This window comes from Tachyglossus aculeatus, chromosome 21, assembly GCF_015852505.1.
Source record: "Tachyglossus aculeatus isolate mTacAcu1 chromosome 21, mTacAcu1.pri, whole genome shotgun sequence".
Classification (NCBI taxonomy): Eukaryota; Metazoa; Chordata; class Mammalia; order Monotremata; family Tachyglossidae; genus Tachyglossus; species Tachyglossus aculeatus.
This window is the reverse complement of record NC_052086.1, coordinates 69,160,799-69,176,830: the sequence shown is the minus strand read 5'-3', so window position 1 is coordinate 69,176,830 and position 16,032 is coordinate 69,160,799. Positions and strand designations below refer to the sequence as shown.

The 16,032-nt window shown below is 42.7% G+C and overlaps 1 protein-coding gene across 1 annotated transcript in view; it reads right to left on the bottom strand.

Moving 5' to 3' along the window:
- Positions 1 to 15,729, bottom strand: part of SMG1 (SMG1 nonsense mediated mRNA decay associated PI3K related kinase) — a 139,248-nt gene extending 123,519 nt beyond the window's left edge. The window contains exon 1 of the mRNA XM_038762537.1: positions 15,560 to 15,729. Within this exon, the coding sequence (XP_038618465.1) occupies positions 15,560 to 15,645 (86 nt within the window). The 5' untranslated portion in view covers positions 15,646 to 15,729. The remainder of the gene's footprint in view (positions 1 to 15,559) is intronic.
- Positions 15,730 to 16,032: the final 303 nt, after the last annotated feature.

Sequence of the window (16,032 nt, the reverse complement as noted above, 5' to 3'; positions counted from 1 at the left end):
TGCTTTGCACATAGTAAGTGCTTAATAAATGCCATTATTATTATTTTCTATTATAATTGGTTGATTATCATCATCGCAGCACCTCTGCACTACTACCCTTTGTACCTACCCGACTGTTGGAGCACTTCTTTCTCCATTTGTAAATTTCGTATCCATCTCCCAGGCTAGATGATCAACTGCCTAAGGGCAGGAACTGTCAGCTCTTCTACTGTACCCTCCCAACTCTTTACATTGCCAGTGAAAAATGACTTTTTAAAACTACAGTGCTCTACACACATGGAGTGCTGTGTAAATACTACTGAGTGACCGGCCAAGTTTATTAATTGAATTACCATATGTTGCTTCATATCTACCAATACTGTAGTTTATTAATTGAATTACCATATGTTGCTTCATATCTACCAATTCTGTAGTCACACTATCCAACACATGGCTGTAATCTATGGTCCTAAACTGTTTCCTCCCTTTTTTTTTTTTTAATGGTATTTGTTAAGTTCTTATTAAGTGCCAGGAACTGTACTCAGCACTGAGGAAGATTCAAGATAATCGGGTGAGCCACAGTCCCTGTTCCACCCAGGGCTCACAATCTTAATCCCCATTTTACAGATGAGGTACCTGAGGCACAGAGACATTAAGTGACTCGCTCAAGGTCACCCAGCAGGTGAGTGGTGGGGCTGGGGTTCGAGTTCAGGTCCTCTGACTCCCACCCCTGTGCTCTTTTCCACTAGGCCACGTCGCTTCTCAGGATTTGATTGATTTTAGAAATACCTGTTTGTGCATAAATTGATTTAAAAAATCATTTTCCAAAAGTAGTTTTAAAATTAGTCATCTCTAATTTTCCCCCACAATAGCGAAATTTAGGTAGGACTCATTTCCCTTGCTCATTCCTTGGTGGTACTAACAGCTCACTAATAAAATTAAGAAATAATGTTTCTCAAGAAATAATAACAATAGTATTTGTTAAGCGCTTACTATGTGCCAAGCACTGCTCTGAGCACTGGGGTAGCAACAAAGTAATCAGTTTCTGCCACGTGGGGCTCACAGTCTTAAGCCCCACTTTACAGATGAGGTAACTGAGGCACAGAGAAGCTGTGACTTGCCCAAAGTCACACGGCTGATAAGTGACGGGGCCAGGATTAGAACTCATGACCTCTAACTCCCAAGCCCCTGCTCTTTCCACTAAACCACGCTGCTTCTCAAAGAAAGAGAAGCAGGGGGCCTAAACAGCATACAGTAAATTCATTCATTCATTCAATCGTATTTATTGAGCGCTTGCTGTGTGCAGAGCAATCAATCAATCAATCGTATTTACTGAGCGCTTACTGTGTGCAGAGCACTGTACTAAGCGCTTGGGAAGTCCAAGTTGGCAACATCTAGAGACGGTCCCTACCCAACAGTGGGCTCACAGTCTAGAAGAGTGGGCTCACAGTCTAGAAGTGAATAAATAAAAGGTGTCCTTATACTAAAACGGACTAGATCACTGAATGTCGTTGCTTTCTGAATTTGAAAAATCCTCTCCTCCGGGAGAGGCCAGTGACCAGAAGTCCAGGGCCAGGATCATCCTCAAGAAGGTCCTGTCCAATTCACCTTAGTCTGCAATGAAGTGACTGAGACGAAAAACTGGGGGTCAACCAACCCATAATCAGGAACTGATGACAATCCATTTTTGGAGACCCAACGGTGGCAAAGAATCAAGAAACCCTCCCAGAATCCCTAAACCTTTCAACGAACAACTGCGGGAACAAAGTTGGATCTCGTACTCATCTCAATCATTAGGATTTATTGAGCGCTGACTGTTTGAGGGCACTGTACCAAGCACTTGGGAGAGTTCAAGACAACAGATTTGGAAGGCATCTTCCCTGCCCAAAAGGGGTTTACTTTATTTTCATGAATAAAGTAACGGCAAAGCTTTCAGGGAATCACGCAAAATGTTGGAAGCAGTGGAACGGGAAAGCAAAAGAAAATGGGCCCGGGAGGTGGAAGACCTGGGTTTTAATCCCGACTCTGCCACTCGTCTGCTGTGTTACCTTCAAGTCGCTTAACTTCTCTGTGCCTCGGCGACCACATCAGGAAAATGGGGATTAAGACTATAAACCCATGTGGGACATGAACTGTGTCCAACCTCAATAGCTTATATCTACCCCAGCGTTTAGTACAGTGCCTGGCACAAAGTAAGCCTTAAATACCTGGAAAAAAATGTTTGATGGCCTTTATTTTCAGCAGCCATATGACAGAAGTACAAATAAAGGGTGCTTCCTCTCCCCCTCCACCCCCTCTCCATTCTCCCTGCCTTACCTCCTTCCCCTTCCCACAGCACCTGTATATATGTTTGCATGCATTTATTACTCTATTTATTTTATTTGTACATATTTATCTATTTATTTTATTTTGTTAATATGTTTTGTTTTGTTCTCTGTCTCCCCCTTCCAGGTTGTGAGCCCACTGTTGGGTAGGGACCGTCTCTATGTGTTGCCTACTTGTACTTCCCAAGCGCTTAGTCCAGCGCTCTGCACACAGTGAGCACTCAATAAATACGACTGAATGAATGAAGGGTATGGAAAATTGAGGTCTCTCAAAAGACAGAGAATCAATTAAAAATCAACCAAATCGGGTGAAAATTCACTTTGTAAAAGTTCATGTATTTTCAACAACTTACTCAGTGTAATAATATATGCTGAAAATGTATTAAAATAAAAGCGTAAAATAGACCCTCCAATGTTCCACAACACAGGCTATTTTTCAAAGACAAGATAAAATACACTAAAAAAACGCCAAATCATAATTCTTTACTACCTTCTACATTTTCAAATGGGAATGTTAAAAAATGTAAGCTAAACTTGGACATATCTGGAGGTTTGGCGGTACATTGGTGCACCGACTTCCTAGCCCTTAAAGTCTATACGATTTCCTAACCACAAAAAATGGAAATCATCAATCATCATCATCAATATCAATCGTATTTATTGAGCGCTTACTGTGGGCAGATCACTGTACTAAGCGCTTGGGAAGTACAGGTTGGCAACATATAGAGACAGTCCCTACCCAACAGTGGGCTTACAGTCTAAAAGGGGAGACAGTCTAAAAGGAAATCTTCATATGTAGCAAACTATCCACACATCTAAAAAAAAGTACACAATGGCTTTCCTGATTTCACGAAAAAAACACCCTTTAAAGCAAGTCCCCTTTATGGATTTATTCTTCTGTAAACCGAAAAGACAGAGGGGACTATTTCACGTCCATTCATACTCTAAATTTTTTACTCCGCTGTGTAGGTACTTTGCAAAATAAACCCTGGAAGTCCCCTTCAACCCACTCTTCCAACACACTGGCAATTTGGCTCAGATCAGCGTTCCTTAAATTTGAACATTGTGGCCCAGAGGGTTTCAGTGTGGTCTGCCTGGGGGAGTGACCAACAGTGAATGTATTTTAGTGTGTAGTGGGGTTTCACTGGTTTGTTAGTTTTTGGTTTTTTTTTTTTAAATAACTGCCTAATTTTAAAATGGGCACCACCAATACATTATCACAGTCAAATCAGAGCCACAGCAATTTTTTTTTTCTTAGAGAACCAATGGTCCTGACTTATTCCCCAAATTCCACCTGGTCCACCTGTGAGCAACACAACTCTTTACTAGCAGGAGTAAACCAAGTGCCAATTACGTCTGAACCAAAATGTGATTCACAAGTGTCCTGGGGAGCAACTGACACAGAAACAGAAGGTATAGAACGGGTGACCTTCACATTTTGAAATCCCTTTAGCGATTCCCTGCGATTTCAAAATAATTTGATTAGATCCGCTGGGTTTCTCCCAAGCACGGGGGAAATTCCCTCTCTCTGGATTCACTGGACGGCGGAACTGGACGGTCCGGTCGGAGTGTGTGCCTGCCCAACCGTCCTGGCAGAAACCTCCTTTTTACAGCGCACGGGTTTCCGTGCCAGCTGTTGCCGAACTGTACTTTCCAAGCGCTTAGTCCAGTGCTCCGCACAAAGTAAGCGCGCAATAAAGACGACAGCGTGGCTCGGTGGAAAGATCATGGGCTTTGGAGTCAGTGGTCATGGGTTCAAATCCCGGCTCTGCCACCTGTCAGCTGTGTGACTCTGGTTAAGTCACAACTTCTCTGTGCCTCAGTTACCTCATCTGTAAAATGGGGACTGACTGTGAGCCCTCTGTGGGACAACCTGATCACTCTGTAGCCTCCCCAACACTTAAGACAGTGCTTTGCACATAGTAAGTACTTAATAAGTGCCATTATTCATTCATTCATTCAATCGTATTTCTTGAGTGCTTATTGTGGGCAGAGCACTGTACTAAGCGCTTGGGAAGTACAAGTTGGCAACATCGAGACGGTCCCTACCCAACAGCGGGCTCACAGTCTAGAAGGGGGAGACGGACAACAAAACAAAACATATTAACAAAATAAAATAAATAGAATATGTATAAATAAAATAAATAGAGTAATAAATACGTACATACATATATACAGGTGCTGTGGGGAGGGGAAGGAGGTAAGGTGGGGAGATGGGGAGGGGAGGAAGGGGAAGGGGGGAGAGCATTATTATTATTATTATTGTTATTATTATTATTACGTGCCCCCCGAGCTTGCTGTGGGGAGGGAATTCATTCATTCATTCAATCGTATTTATTGAGCGCTTACTGTGTGCAGAGCACCGTACTAAGCGCTTGGGAAGTACAAGTTGGCAACATCTAGAGACGGTCCCTACCCAACAGTGGACTCACTGGCAACAAAACATATTAACAAAATAAAATACATACAATAGTAAACAGGTACAAGTAAAATAGAGTAATAAATCTGTCTCCTAAGCGCTCTGTACAGTGCTTTGCCCACAGCAAGCGCTCAATACACTTGATTAATAATGCTAATAATCCCTCCTCCATGCAGGCACGCAACCACACATATGGAGACACACACGTGCGTGCAATTTTTCCCCCTCCCTCCCCGCCTGAAATGAAACAAGAGAGAAAATTCAGACGGGGGCCAAAACAGGCATGAGGCCTTTTGGCTTTTTTTTTTTTTCCATCCTCCTCATTCATTCATTCAATCGTATTTACTGAGCCCTTACTGCGCGCACAGCACTGTACGAAGCGCTTGGGAAGTACAGGTTTTTAGCAATTTTTAGCGATGCGATTCTGGAGGCTGCTAAGGGCCCCGGATGCCCTTCCTGGGGAAGGCGAGGCGGGCATCAGGACCGGCCCAGAGTGGCTCTCAGCACCCAAACATGCGGCCAAGGGGCTGAGCTCCTCACCGTGCCTCGTTCTCCCCATCCCGCCGTCGATCCCCGGCCCACGTCCTCCGCACATCCGCCAAGCTAGCTCTCTTCCTCCCTTCAAAGCCCGACTGAGCGCTCACCTCCTCCAGGAGGCCTTCCCACACTGAGCCCCCTTTTTCCTCCTCTCCATCCCCCCCCGCCCTACCTCCTTCCCTCCCCACAACACCTGTATAAATGTTTGTACAGATTTATTACTCTATTTATTTCACTTGTACATATTTACTATTCTGTTTTGTTAATGATGTGCACAGAGCTTTAATTCTATTTGTTCTGACGGTTCGGACACCTGTCGACAGGTTTGGTTTTGTTGTCTGTCCCACCGCTTCTAGACTGGGAGCCCGTTGTTGGGCAGGGATCGTCTCTATATGTTGCCGACTTGTACTTCATTCATTCATTTAATCGTATTTATTGAGCGCTTACTGTGCGCAGAGCACTGCTAAGCGCTTGGGAAGTACAAGTCGGCAACATATGGAGACGGTCCCTACCCAACAGCGGGCTCACAGTCTAGAAGGGGGAGACAGACAACAAAACAAAACACAGTAACAAAATAAAATACATAGAATGGTAAATATGTACAAGTAAAATAGAGTAATAAATATTCATTCATTCAATTGTATTTATTGAGCACTTACTGTGCACAGAGCACTGTACTAAGCACTTGGGAAGTACAAGTTGGCAACATATAGAGCCGGTCCCTACCCAAAAGCGGACTCACAGTCTAGAAGGGGAAGACAGACAACAAAACAAAACATATTAACAAAATAAAATACATAGAATAGTAAATACGCACAAGTAAAATAGAGTAATAAATATTCATTCATTCAATCGTATTTATTGAGCATTTACTGTGCGCAGAGCACTGTACTAAGCGCTTGGGAAGTACAAGTTGGCAACATATAGAGACGGTTCCTACCCAAAAGCGGACTCACAGTCTAGAAGGGGAAGACAGACAACAAAACAAAACATATTAACAAAATAAAATACATAGAATAGTAAATACGCACAAGTAAAATAGAGTAATAAATATTCATTCATTTAATCGTATTTATTGAGCGTTTACTGTGCGCAGAGCACTGTACTAAGCGCTTGGGAAGTACAAGTTGGCAACATATAGAGACGGTTCCTACCCAAAAGCGGACTCACAGTCTAGAAGGGGAAGACAGACAACAAAACAAAACATATTAACAAAATAAAATACATAGAATAGTAAATACGTACAAGTAAAATAGAGTAACAAATATTCATTCATTCATTCAATCGTATTTATTGAGGGATTACGGTGTGCAGAGCACTGTACTAAGCGCTTGGGAAGTACACATTGGCAACATCTAGAGACAGTCCCTACCCAACAGCGGACTCCCAGTCTAGAAGGGGGAGATAGGCAACAAAACAAAACACTAACAAAACACATAGAATAGTAAATATGTACAAGTAAAATAGAGTAATAAATCTGTACAAACATTCATTCATTCAATCGTATTTATTGAGCGCTTACTGTGCACAGAGCACTATACTAAGCGCTTGGGAAGTACAAGTTGGCAACATATACAGCCGGTCCCTACTCAACAGCGGACTCACAGTCTAGCAGAGGGAGACAGGCAACAAAACAAAAATATTAACAAAATAAAATACATAGAATAGTAAATATGTACAAGTAGAGTAATAAATCTGTACAAACAGATATACAAGTGCTGTGGGGAGGGGAAGGAAGTAGGGCCGGGGGATGGGGAGGGGGAGAGGAAGGAGGGGGCTCAGTCTGGGAAGGCCTCCTGGAGGAGGTGAGCTCTCAGTAGGGCTCTGAAGGAAGGAAGGGAGCTAGCTTGGCGGATGTGCGGAGGGAGGGCATTCCAGGCCAGGGGGAGGACTTCCGAAGCGCTTAGTACAGTGCTCTGCACACAGTAAGCGCTCAATTCATTCATTCAATCGTATTTATTGAGCTCTTACTGTGTGCAGAGCACTGTACCAAGTGGTTGGAAAGTCCAAGTTGGCAACATATAGAGCCGGTACCCTACCCAACAGTGGGCTCACAGTCTGGAAATAAATACGATTGAATGAATGAATCCCCCACCTCCCGGCCTGTACCTAATAATAATAATGGCATTTATTAAGCGCTTACTATGTGCAAAGCACTGTTCTCTGTCTTGTCTGTCTGTCTCCCCATGGTGCCCTCCTCTCCTCCTGCCCGGGGCGCTGGGCCTAGGCCGAGCCCACCCCTTTCCGTGCCCTCTGGCCCCCTCCCCAGTGGCCTTGGGCCTCCTCTTCTTCTTCCTCCTCTTCTTCTTTACTCATTCATTCAATCGTATTTATTGAGTGCTTACTGTGTGCAGAGCACTGTACTAAGCTCTTGGGAAGTCCAAGTTGGCAACATATAGAGACGGCCCCTACCCAACAGTGGGCTCACAGTCTAGAAGGGGGAGACAGACCACAAAACAAAACATATTGACAAAATAAAATAAATAGAACATGTACAAGTAAAATAGAGTAATAAATACGTACAAACATATATACAGGTGCTGTGGGGAGGGGAAAGAGGTAAGGTGGGGGGGGGGGGGGCAGGCCTGTGAGCCCAATTCTAGACTGTGAGCCCACTGTTGGGTAGGGACCGTCTCTATATGTTGCCAACTTGGACTTCCCAAGCGCTTAGTCCAGTGCTCTGCACACAGTAAGCGCTCAATAAATACGATTGAATGAATGAATGAAGCAGGTGGAAGAGAAGCGTGGAAGGACGGAGGAAGGGGAGAAAAAAGCCCACTTAGGCTCTAGCCAACCCCATGTCGGGCAAGTGATTCATTCATTCATTCATTTAATTGTATTTATTGAGCGCTTACTGTGTGTGGAGCACTGTACTAAGCACTTGGGAAGTCCAAGTCGGCAACATATAGAGATGGTCCCTACCCAACAGCGGGCTTACAGTCTAGAAGGGGGAGACAGGCAACCAAACCAAACATATTAACAAAATAAAATACACAGAATAGTATGTATTCTATCAACAGTATGTATTTATTCAATCAATAAATACGATTGAATGAATGAATGAAGTTCAGGTCGGCAACATCTAGAGACGGCCCCTACCCAACAGCAGGCTCACAGTCTAGAAGTGGGAGACAGGCAACCAAACGAAACATATTAACAAAATAAAATACATAGAATAGTATCGTATTCTATCAATAGCATGTATTTATTCAATCAATAAATACGATTGAATGAATGAATGAAGTTCAGGTCGGCAATATATAGAGACGGCCCCTACCCAACAGCGGGCTCACAGCCTAGAAGGGGGAGACAGGCAACCAAACCACACATATTAACAAGATAAAATACACAGAATAGTATGTATTTTGTCAATAGTATGTATTTATTCAATCAATAAATACGATGGAATGAATGAATGAAGTCCAAGTCGGCAACATATAGAGACAGTCCCTACCCAACAGCGGGCTCACAGTCTAGAAGGGGGAGACGGGCAGCCAAACCACACATATTAACAAGATAAAATACACAGCATAGTATGTAGTCTATCAATAGTATGTATTTATTCAATCAATACGATTGAATGAATGAATGGAGTTCAAGTCGGCAATGTACTCTACTCAACAGCGGGCTCACAGTCTAGATGGGGGAGACAGGCAACCAATCGAAACATATTAACAAAATAAAATACAACCAAACGAAACATATTAACAAAATAAAATACTTAGAATAGTATGTACTCTATCAATAGTATGTGTTTATTCAATCAATAAATACGATTGAATGAATGAATGAAGTCCAAGTCGGCAACATATAGAGACAGTCCCTACCCAACAGCGGGCTCACAGTCTAGATAGGGGGAGACGGGCAACCAAACCACACATATTAAGAAGATAATATACACGGAATAGTATGTATTTTATCAATAGTATGTATTTATTCAATCAGTAAATACGACTGAATGAATGAAGTCCAAGCCAGCAACATTAGAGACAGTCCCTACCCAACAGCTGGCTCACAGTCTAGAAGGGGGAGACAGGCAACCAAACCACACATGTTAACAAGATAAAATACATAGAATAGTATGTATCCTATCAATAGTATGCATTTATTCAATCAATAAACATGACTGAATGAATGAATGAAGTTCAAGTCGGAAATGTATAGAGACAGTCCCTACCCAACAGCGGGCTCACAGTCTAGAAGGGGGAGACGGGCAGCCAAACCACACATATTAACAAGATAAAATACACAGAATAGTATGTATTTTATCAATAGTATGCATTTATTCAATCAATAAATACGACTGAATGAATGAAGTCCAAGTCGGCAATGTATAGAGACAGTCCCTACCCAACAGCGGGCTCACAGTCTAGAAGGGGCAATCAAAGCACACATATTAACAAGATAAAATACACAGAATAGTGTGTATTTTATCAACAGTATGTATTTATTCAGTCAATCAATACGATTGAACGAATGAATGAAGCCCAAGTCGGCAACATCTAGAGACAGCCCCTACCCGACAGCGGGCTCACAGCCTAGAAGGGGCAATCAAACCACACATATTAACAAGATAAAATACACAGAATAGTATGTATTTTATCAATAGTATGCATTTATTCAGTCAATAAATACGACTGAATGAATGACTGAATGAAGTTCAAGTCGGCAATGTATAGAGACAGCCCCTACCCAACAGCGGGCTCACAGTCTAGAAGGGGCAATCGAAGCACACATAGTAACAAGATAAAATGCACAGAATAGTATGTATTTTATCAATAGTATGTATTTATTCAATCAATAAATACGACTGAATGAATGAATGAAGTCCAAGTCGGCAATGTATAGAGACTGCCCCTACCCGACAGCGGGCTCACAGTCTAGAAGGGGGAGACAGGCAATCAAACCACACATATTAACAAGATAAAATACACAGAATAGTACGTATTCTATCAATAGTATGTATTTATTCAATCAATAAATACGATTGAATGAATGAATGAATTAAGTTCAAATCGGCAATGTATAGAGACAGCCCCTACCCAACAGCGGGCTCACAGTCAAGAAGGGGGAACCGGGCAGCCAAACCACACATATTAACAAGATAAAATACATAAAATAGTAGATAAAATACATAGAATAGTATATAAAATACACATAGAATAGTATGTGTTCTATTAACAGTATGTATTTATTCTATCAATCAATACGACTGAATGAATGAATGAAGTCCAAGTCGGCAACATCTAGAGACAGCCCCTACCCAACAGCGAGCTCACAGTCTAGAAGGGGCAATCGAAGCACACATATTAACAAGATAAAATGCACAGAATAGCATGTATTTTATCAATAGTATGTATTTATTCAGTCAATAAATACGATTGAATGAATGACTGAATGAAGTCCAAGTCGGCAACATCTAGAGGCAGTCCCTACCCGACAGCGGGCTCACAGTCTAGAAGGGGCAATCGAAGCACCCATATTAACAAGATAAAATGCACAGGATGGTATGTATTTTATGAATAGTATGTATTTATTCAGTCAATAAATACGACTGAATGAATGACTGAATGAAGTTCAAGTCGGCAATGTACAGAGACAGCCCCTACCCAACAGCGGGCTCACAGTCTAGAAGGGGGAGACAGGCAAGCAAACCACACTTACTAAGATAAAATACACAGAATAGTATGCATTTTATCAATAGTATGTATTTATTCAATCAATCAATACGATTGAATGAATGAATGAAGTCCAAGTCGGCAACATCTAGAGACAGCCCCTACCCGACAGCGGGCTCACAGTCTAGAAGGGGCAATCAAAGCACCCATATTAACAAGATAAAATGCACAGGATGGTATGTATTTTATCAATAGTATGTATTTATTCAATCAATAAATACGACTGAATGAATGACTGAATGAAGTTCAGGTCGGCAACGTATAGAGACAGCCCCTACCCAACAGCGGGCTCACAGTCTAGAAGGGGCAATCGAAGCACACATATTAACAAGATAAAATGCACAGAATAGTATGTATTTATTCAGTCAATAAATACGACTGAATGAATGACTGAATGAAGTTCAAGTCGGCAATGTATAGAGACAGCCCCTACCCAACAGCGAGCTCACAGTCTAGAAGGGGCAATCGAAGCACACATATTAACAAGATAAAATGCACAGAATAGCATGTATTTTATCAATAGTATGTATTTATTCAGTCAATAAATACGATTGAATGAATGACTGAATGAAGTCCAAGTCGGCAACATCTAGAGGCAGTCCCTACCCGACAGCGGGCTCACAGTCTAGAAGGGGCAATCGAAGCACACATAGTAACAAGATAAAATGCACAGAATAGTATGTATTTTATCAATAGTATGTATTTATTCAATCAATAAATACGACTGAATGAATGAATGAAGTCCAAGTCGGCAATGTATAGAGACTGCCCCTACCCGACAGCGGGCTCACAGTCTAGAAGGGGGAGACAGGCAATCAAACCACACATATTAACAAGATAAAATACACAGAATAGTACGTATTCTATCAATAGTATGTATTTATTCAATCAATAAATACGATTGAATGAATGAATGAATTAAGTTCAAATCGGCAATGTATAGAGACAGCCCCTACCCAACAGCGGGCTCACAGTCAAGAAGGGGGAACCGGGCAGCCAAACCACACATATTAACAAGATAAAATACATAAAATAGTAGATAAAATACATAGAATAGTATATAAAATACACATAGAATAGTATGTGTTCTATTAACAGTATGTATTTATTCTATCAATCAATACGACTGAATGAATGAATGAAGTCCAAGTCGGCAACATCTAGAGACAGCCCCTACCCAACAGCGAGCTCACAGTCTAGAAGGGGCAATCGAAGCACACATATTAACAAGATAAAATGCACAGAATAGCATGTATTTTATCAATAGTATGTATTTATTCAGTCAATAAATACGATTGAATGAATGACTGAATGAAGTCCAAGTCGGCAACATCTAGAGGCAGTCCCTACCCGACAGCGGGCTCACAGTCTAGAAGGGGCAATCGAAGCACCCATATTAACAAGATAAAATGCACAGGATGGTATGTATTTTATGAATAGTATGTATTTATTCAGTCAATAAATACGACTGAATGAATGACTGAATGAAGTTCAAGTCGGCAATGTACAGAGACAGCCCCTACCCAACAGCGGGCTCACAGTCTAGAAGGGGGAGACAGGCAAGCAAACCACACTTACTAAGATAAAATACACAGAATAGTATGCATTTTATCAATAGTATGTATTTATTCAATCAATCAATACGATTGAATGAATGAATGAAGTCCAAGTCGGCAACATCTAGAGACAGCCCCTACCCGACAGCGGGCTCACAGTCTAGAAGGGGCAATCAAAGCACCCATATTAACAAGATAAAATGCACAGGATGGTATGTATTTTATCAATAGTATGTATTTATTCAATCAATAAATACGACTGAATGAATGACTGAATGAAGTTCAGGTCGGCAACGTATAGAGACAGCCCCTACCCAACAGCGGGCTCACAGTCTAGAAGGGGCAATCGAAGCACACATATTAACAAGATAAAATGCACAGAATAGTATGTATTTATTCAGTCAATAAATACGACTGAATGAATGACTGAATGAAGTTCAAGTCGGCAATGTATAGAGACAGCCCCTACCCAACAGCGAGCTCACAGTCTAGAAGGGGCAATCGAAGCACACATATTAACAAGATAAAATGCACAGAATAGCATGTATTTTATCAATAGTATGTATTTATTCAGTCAATAAATACGATTGAATGAATGACTGAATGAAGTCCAAGTCGGCAACATCTAGAGGCAGTCCCTACCCGACAGCGGGCTCACAGTCTAGAAGGGGCAATCGAAGCACCCATATTAACAAGATAAAATGCACAGGATGGTATGTATGTTATGAATAGTATGCATTTATTCAGTCAATAAATACGACTGAATGAATGACTGAATGAAGTTCAAGTCGGCAATGTACAGAGACAGCCCCTACCCAACAGCGGGCTCACAGTCTAGAAGGGGGAGACAGGCAAGCAAACCACACTTACTAAGATAAAATACACAGAATAGTATGCATTTTATCAATAGTATGTATTTATTCAATCAATCAATACGATTGAATGAATGAATGACTGAATGAAGTCCAAGTCGGCAACATCTAGAGGCAGTCCCTACCCGACAGCGGGCTCACAGTCTAGAAGGGGCAATCGAAGCGCACACATTAACAAGATAAAATGCACAGAATAGTATGTATTTTATCAATAGTATGTATTTATTCAGTCAATAAATACGACTGAATGAATGACTGAATGAAGTTCAAGTCGGCAACGTCTAGAGACAGCCCCTACCTGACAGCGGGCTCACAGTCAAGAAGGGGGAACCGGGCAGCCAAACCACACATATTAACAAGATAAAATACATAAAATAGTAGATAAAATACATAGAATAATAGATAAAATACACATAGAATAGTATGTGTTCTATCAACAGTATGTATTTATTCTATCAATCAATACGACTGAATGAATGAATGAAGTCCAAGTCGGCAACGTATAGAGACAGCCCCTACCCGACAGCGGGCTCACAGTCTAGAAGGGGCGATCAAAGCACACATATTAACAAGATAAAATACACAGAACAGTATGCATTCTATCCATAGTATGTATTTATTCAATCAATACGATTGAATGAATGACTGAATGAAGTTCAAGTCGGCAACGTATAGAGACAGCCCCTACCCGACAGCGGGCTCACAGTCTAGAAGGGGCAATCAAAGCACACACATTAACAAGATAAAATGCACAGGATGGTATGTATTTCAGGAATAGTATGTATTTATTCAGTCAATAAATACGACTGAATGAATGACTGAATGAATACGATTGAATGAGTGAATGAAGTCCAAGTCGGGAACATCTAGAGGCAGCCCCTACCCGACAGCGGGCTCACAGTCTAGAAGGGGCGATCAAAGCACACATATTAACAAGATAAAATACAAAGAACAGTATGTATTCTATCAATAGTATGTATTTATTCAATCAATAAATACGATTGAATGAATGAATGAGGTCCAAGTCGGCAACATCTAGAGACAGCCCCTACCCGACAGCGGGCTCACAGTCTAGAAGGGGCGATCAAAGCACACATATTAACAAGATAAAATGCACAGAATAGTATGTATTTATTCAGTCCATCAATACGATTGAATGAGTGAATGAAGTCCAAGTCGGCAACATCTAGAGACAGCCCCTACCCGACACCGGGCTCACAGTCTAGAAGGGGCAATCGAAGCACACATATGAACAAGATAAAATGCACAGAACAGTATGTATTTTATCAATAGTATGTATTTACTCAGTCAATAAATACGACTGAATGAATGACTGAATGAAGTTCAAGTCGGCAACGTATAGAGACAGCCCCTACCCGACAGCGGGCTCACAGTCAAGAAGGGGGAACCGGGCAGCCAAACCACACATATTAACAAGATAAAATACATAAAATAGTAGATAAAATACATAGAATAATAGATAAAATACACATAGAATAGTATGTGTTCTATCAACAGTATGTATTTATTCTATCAATCAATACGACTGAATGAATGAATGAAGTCCAAGTCGGCAACGTATAGAGACAGCCCCTACCCGACAGCGGGCTCACAGTCTAGAAGGGGCGATCAAAGCACACATAGTAACAAGATAAAATACACAGAACAGTATGCATTCTATCAATAGTATGTATTTATTCAATCAATACGATTGAATGAATGACTGAATGAAGTTCAAGTCGGCAACGTATAGAGACAGCCCCTACCCGACAGCGGGCTCACAGTCTAGAAGGGGCAATCAAAGCACACACATTAACAAGATAAAATGCACAGGATGGTATGTATTTCAGGAATAGTATGTATTTATTCAGTCAATAAATACGACTGAATGAATACGATTGAATGAGTGAATGAAGTCCAAGTCGGGAACATCTAGAGGCAGCCCCTACCCGACAGCGGGCTCACAGTCTAGAAGGGGCGATCAAAGCACACATATTAAGAAGATAAAACGCACAGGATGGTAAATACGTACCAAGCAAACCGGGGCAACCCATCTGCCCGTACGGCGTTATTGCTTCCGACCGGGCCTAAGGCTTAGGCCTCGGCGGGCGCCTAGGCCGCGCGTCCGGGCTGGGGGGCCGTGCTGGCCGCCCTCCCCGTCCACCGGGCCTCCCCCGTCCCCCGGCCGGCTCACCTGGGTTGCCAGTCATTCCAGCTCCTCGGGTACTTGTTGGCGCCTCCGCCACTGCTCAGCCGGGACCCCGGGGCTCTGCGGCTCATTACCTTCCCCGACACGACATGGCCAAGCGCCGGCGGCCCGGTGGACGGTCTCCCCGACCACGCCGCTCCGGGCTCGGGGGCGGGCCGAGCCGGGGGACAACGGGGCCTGCGGGGGGACGAGGAGCAGGGGGAGAAGGAGGAGGAGGAGGAGGAGAAGGAGAAGGAGGAGGAACAGGGCACCCAAGAGGAGGAGGAGAAGGAGGAGAAAAAGGCGGCTCACGGGGCGCCAGCTTCCCCGCCTCTCGGCCCACTCTGGCTCCTCCCGCCGCAAAGCATGCCGGGAGGCCGGGCCTGCCCCCCGGCCCTCCTCATGGCCGCCCGTGACCCCTGCCCTCCTCACGCCTCACCGGCCTCGTCTTTCCCAACCTCCCTCGTCCTTCCCAAGCT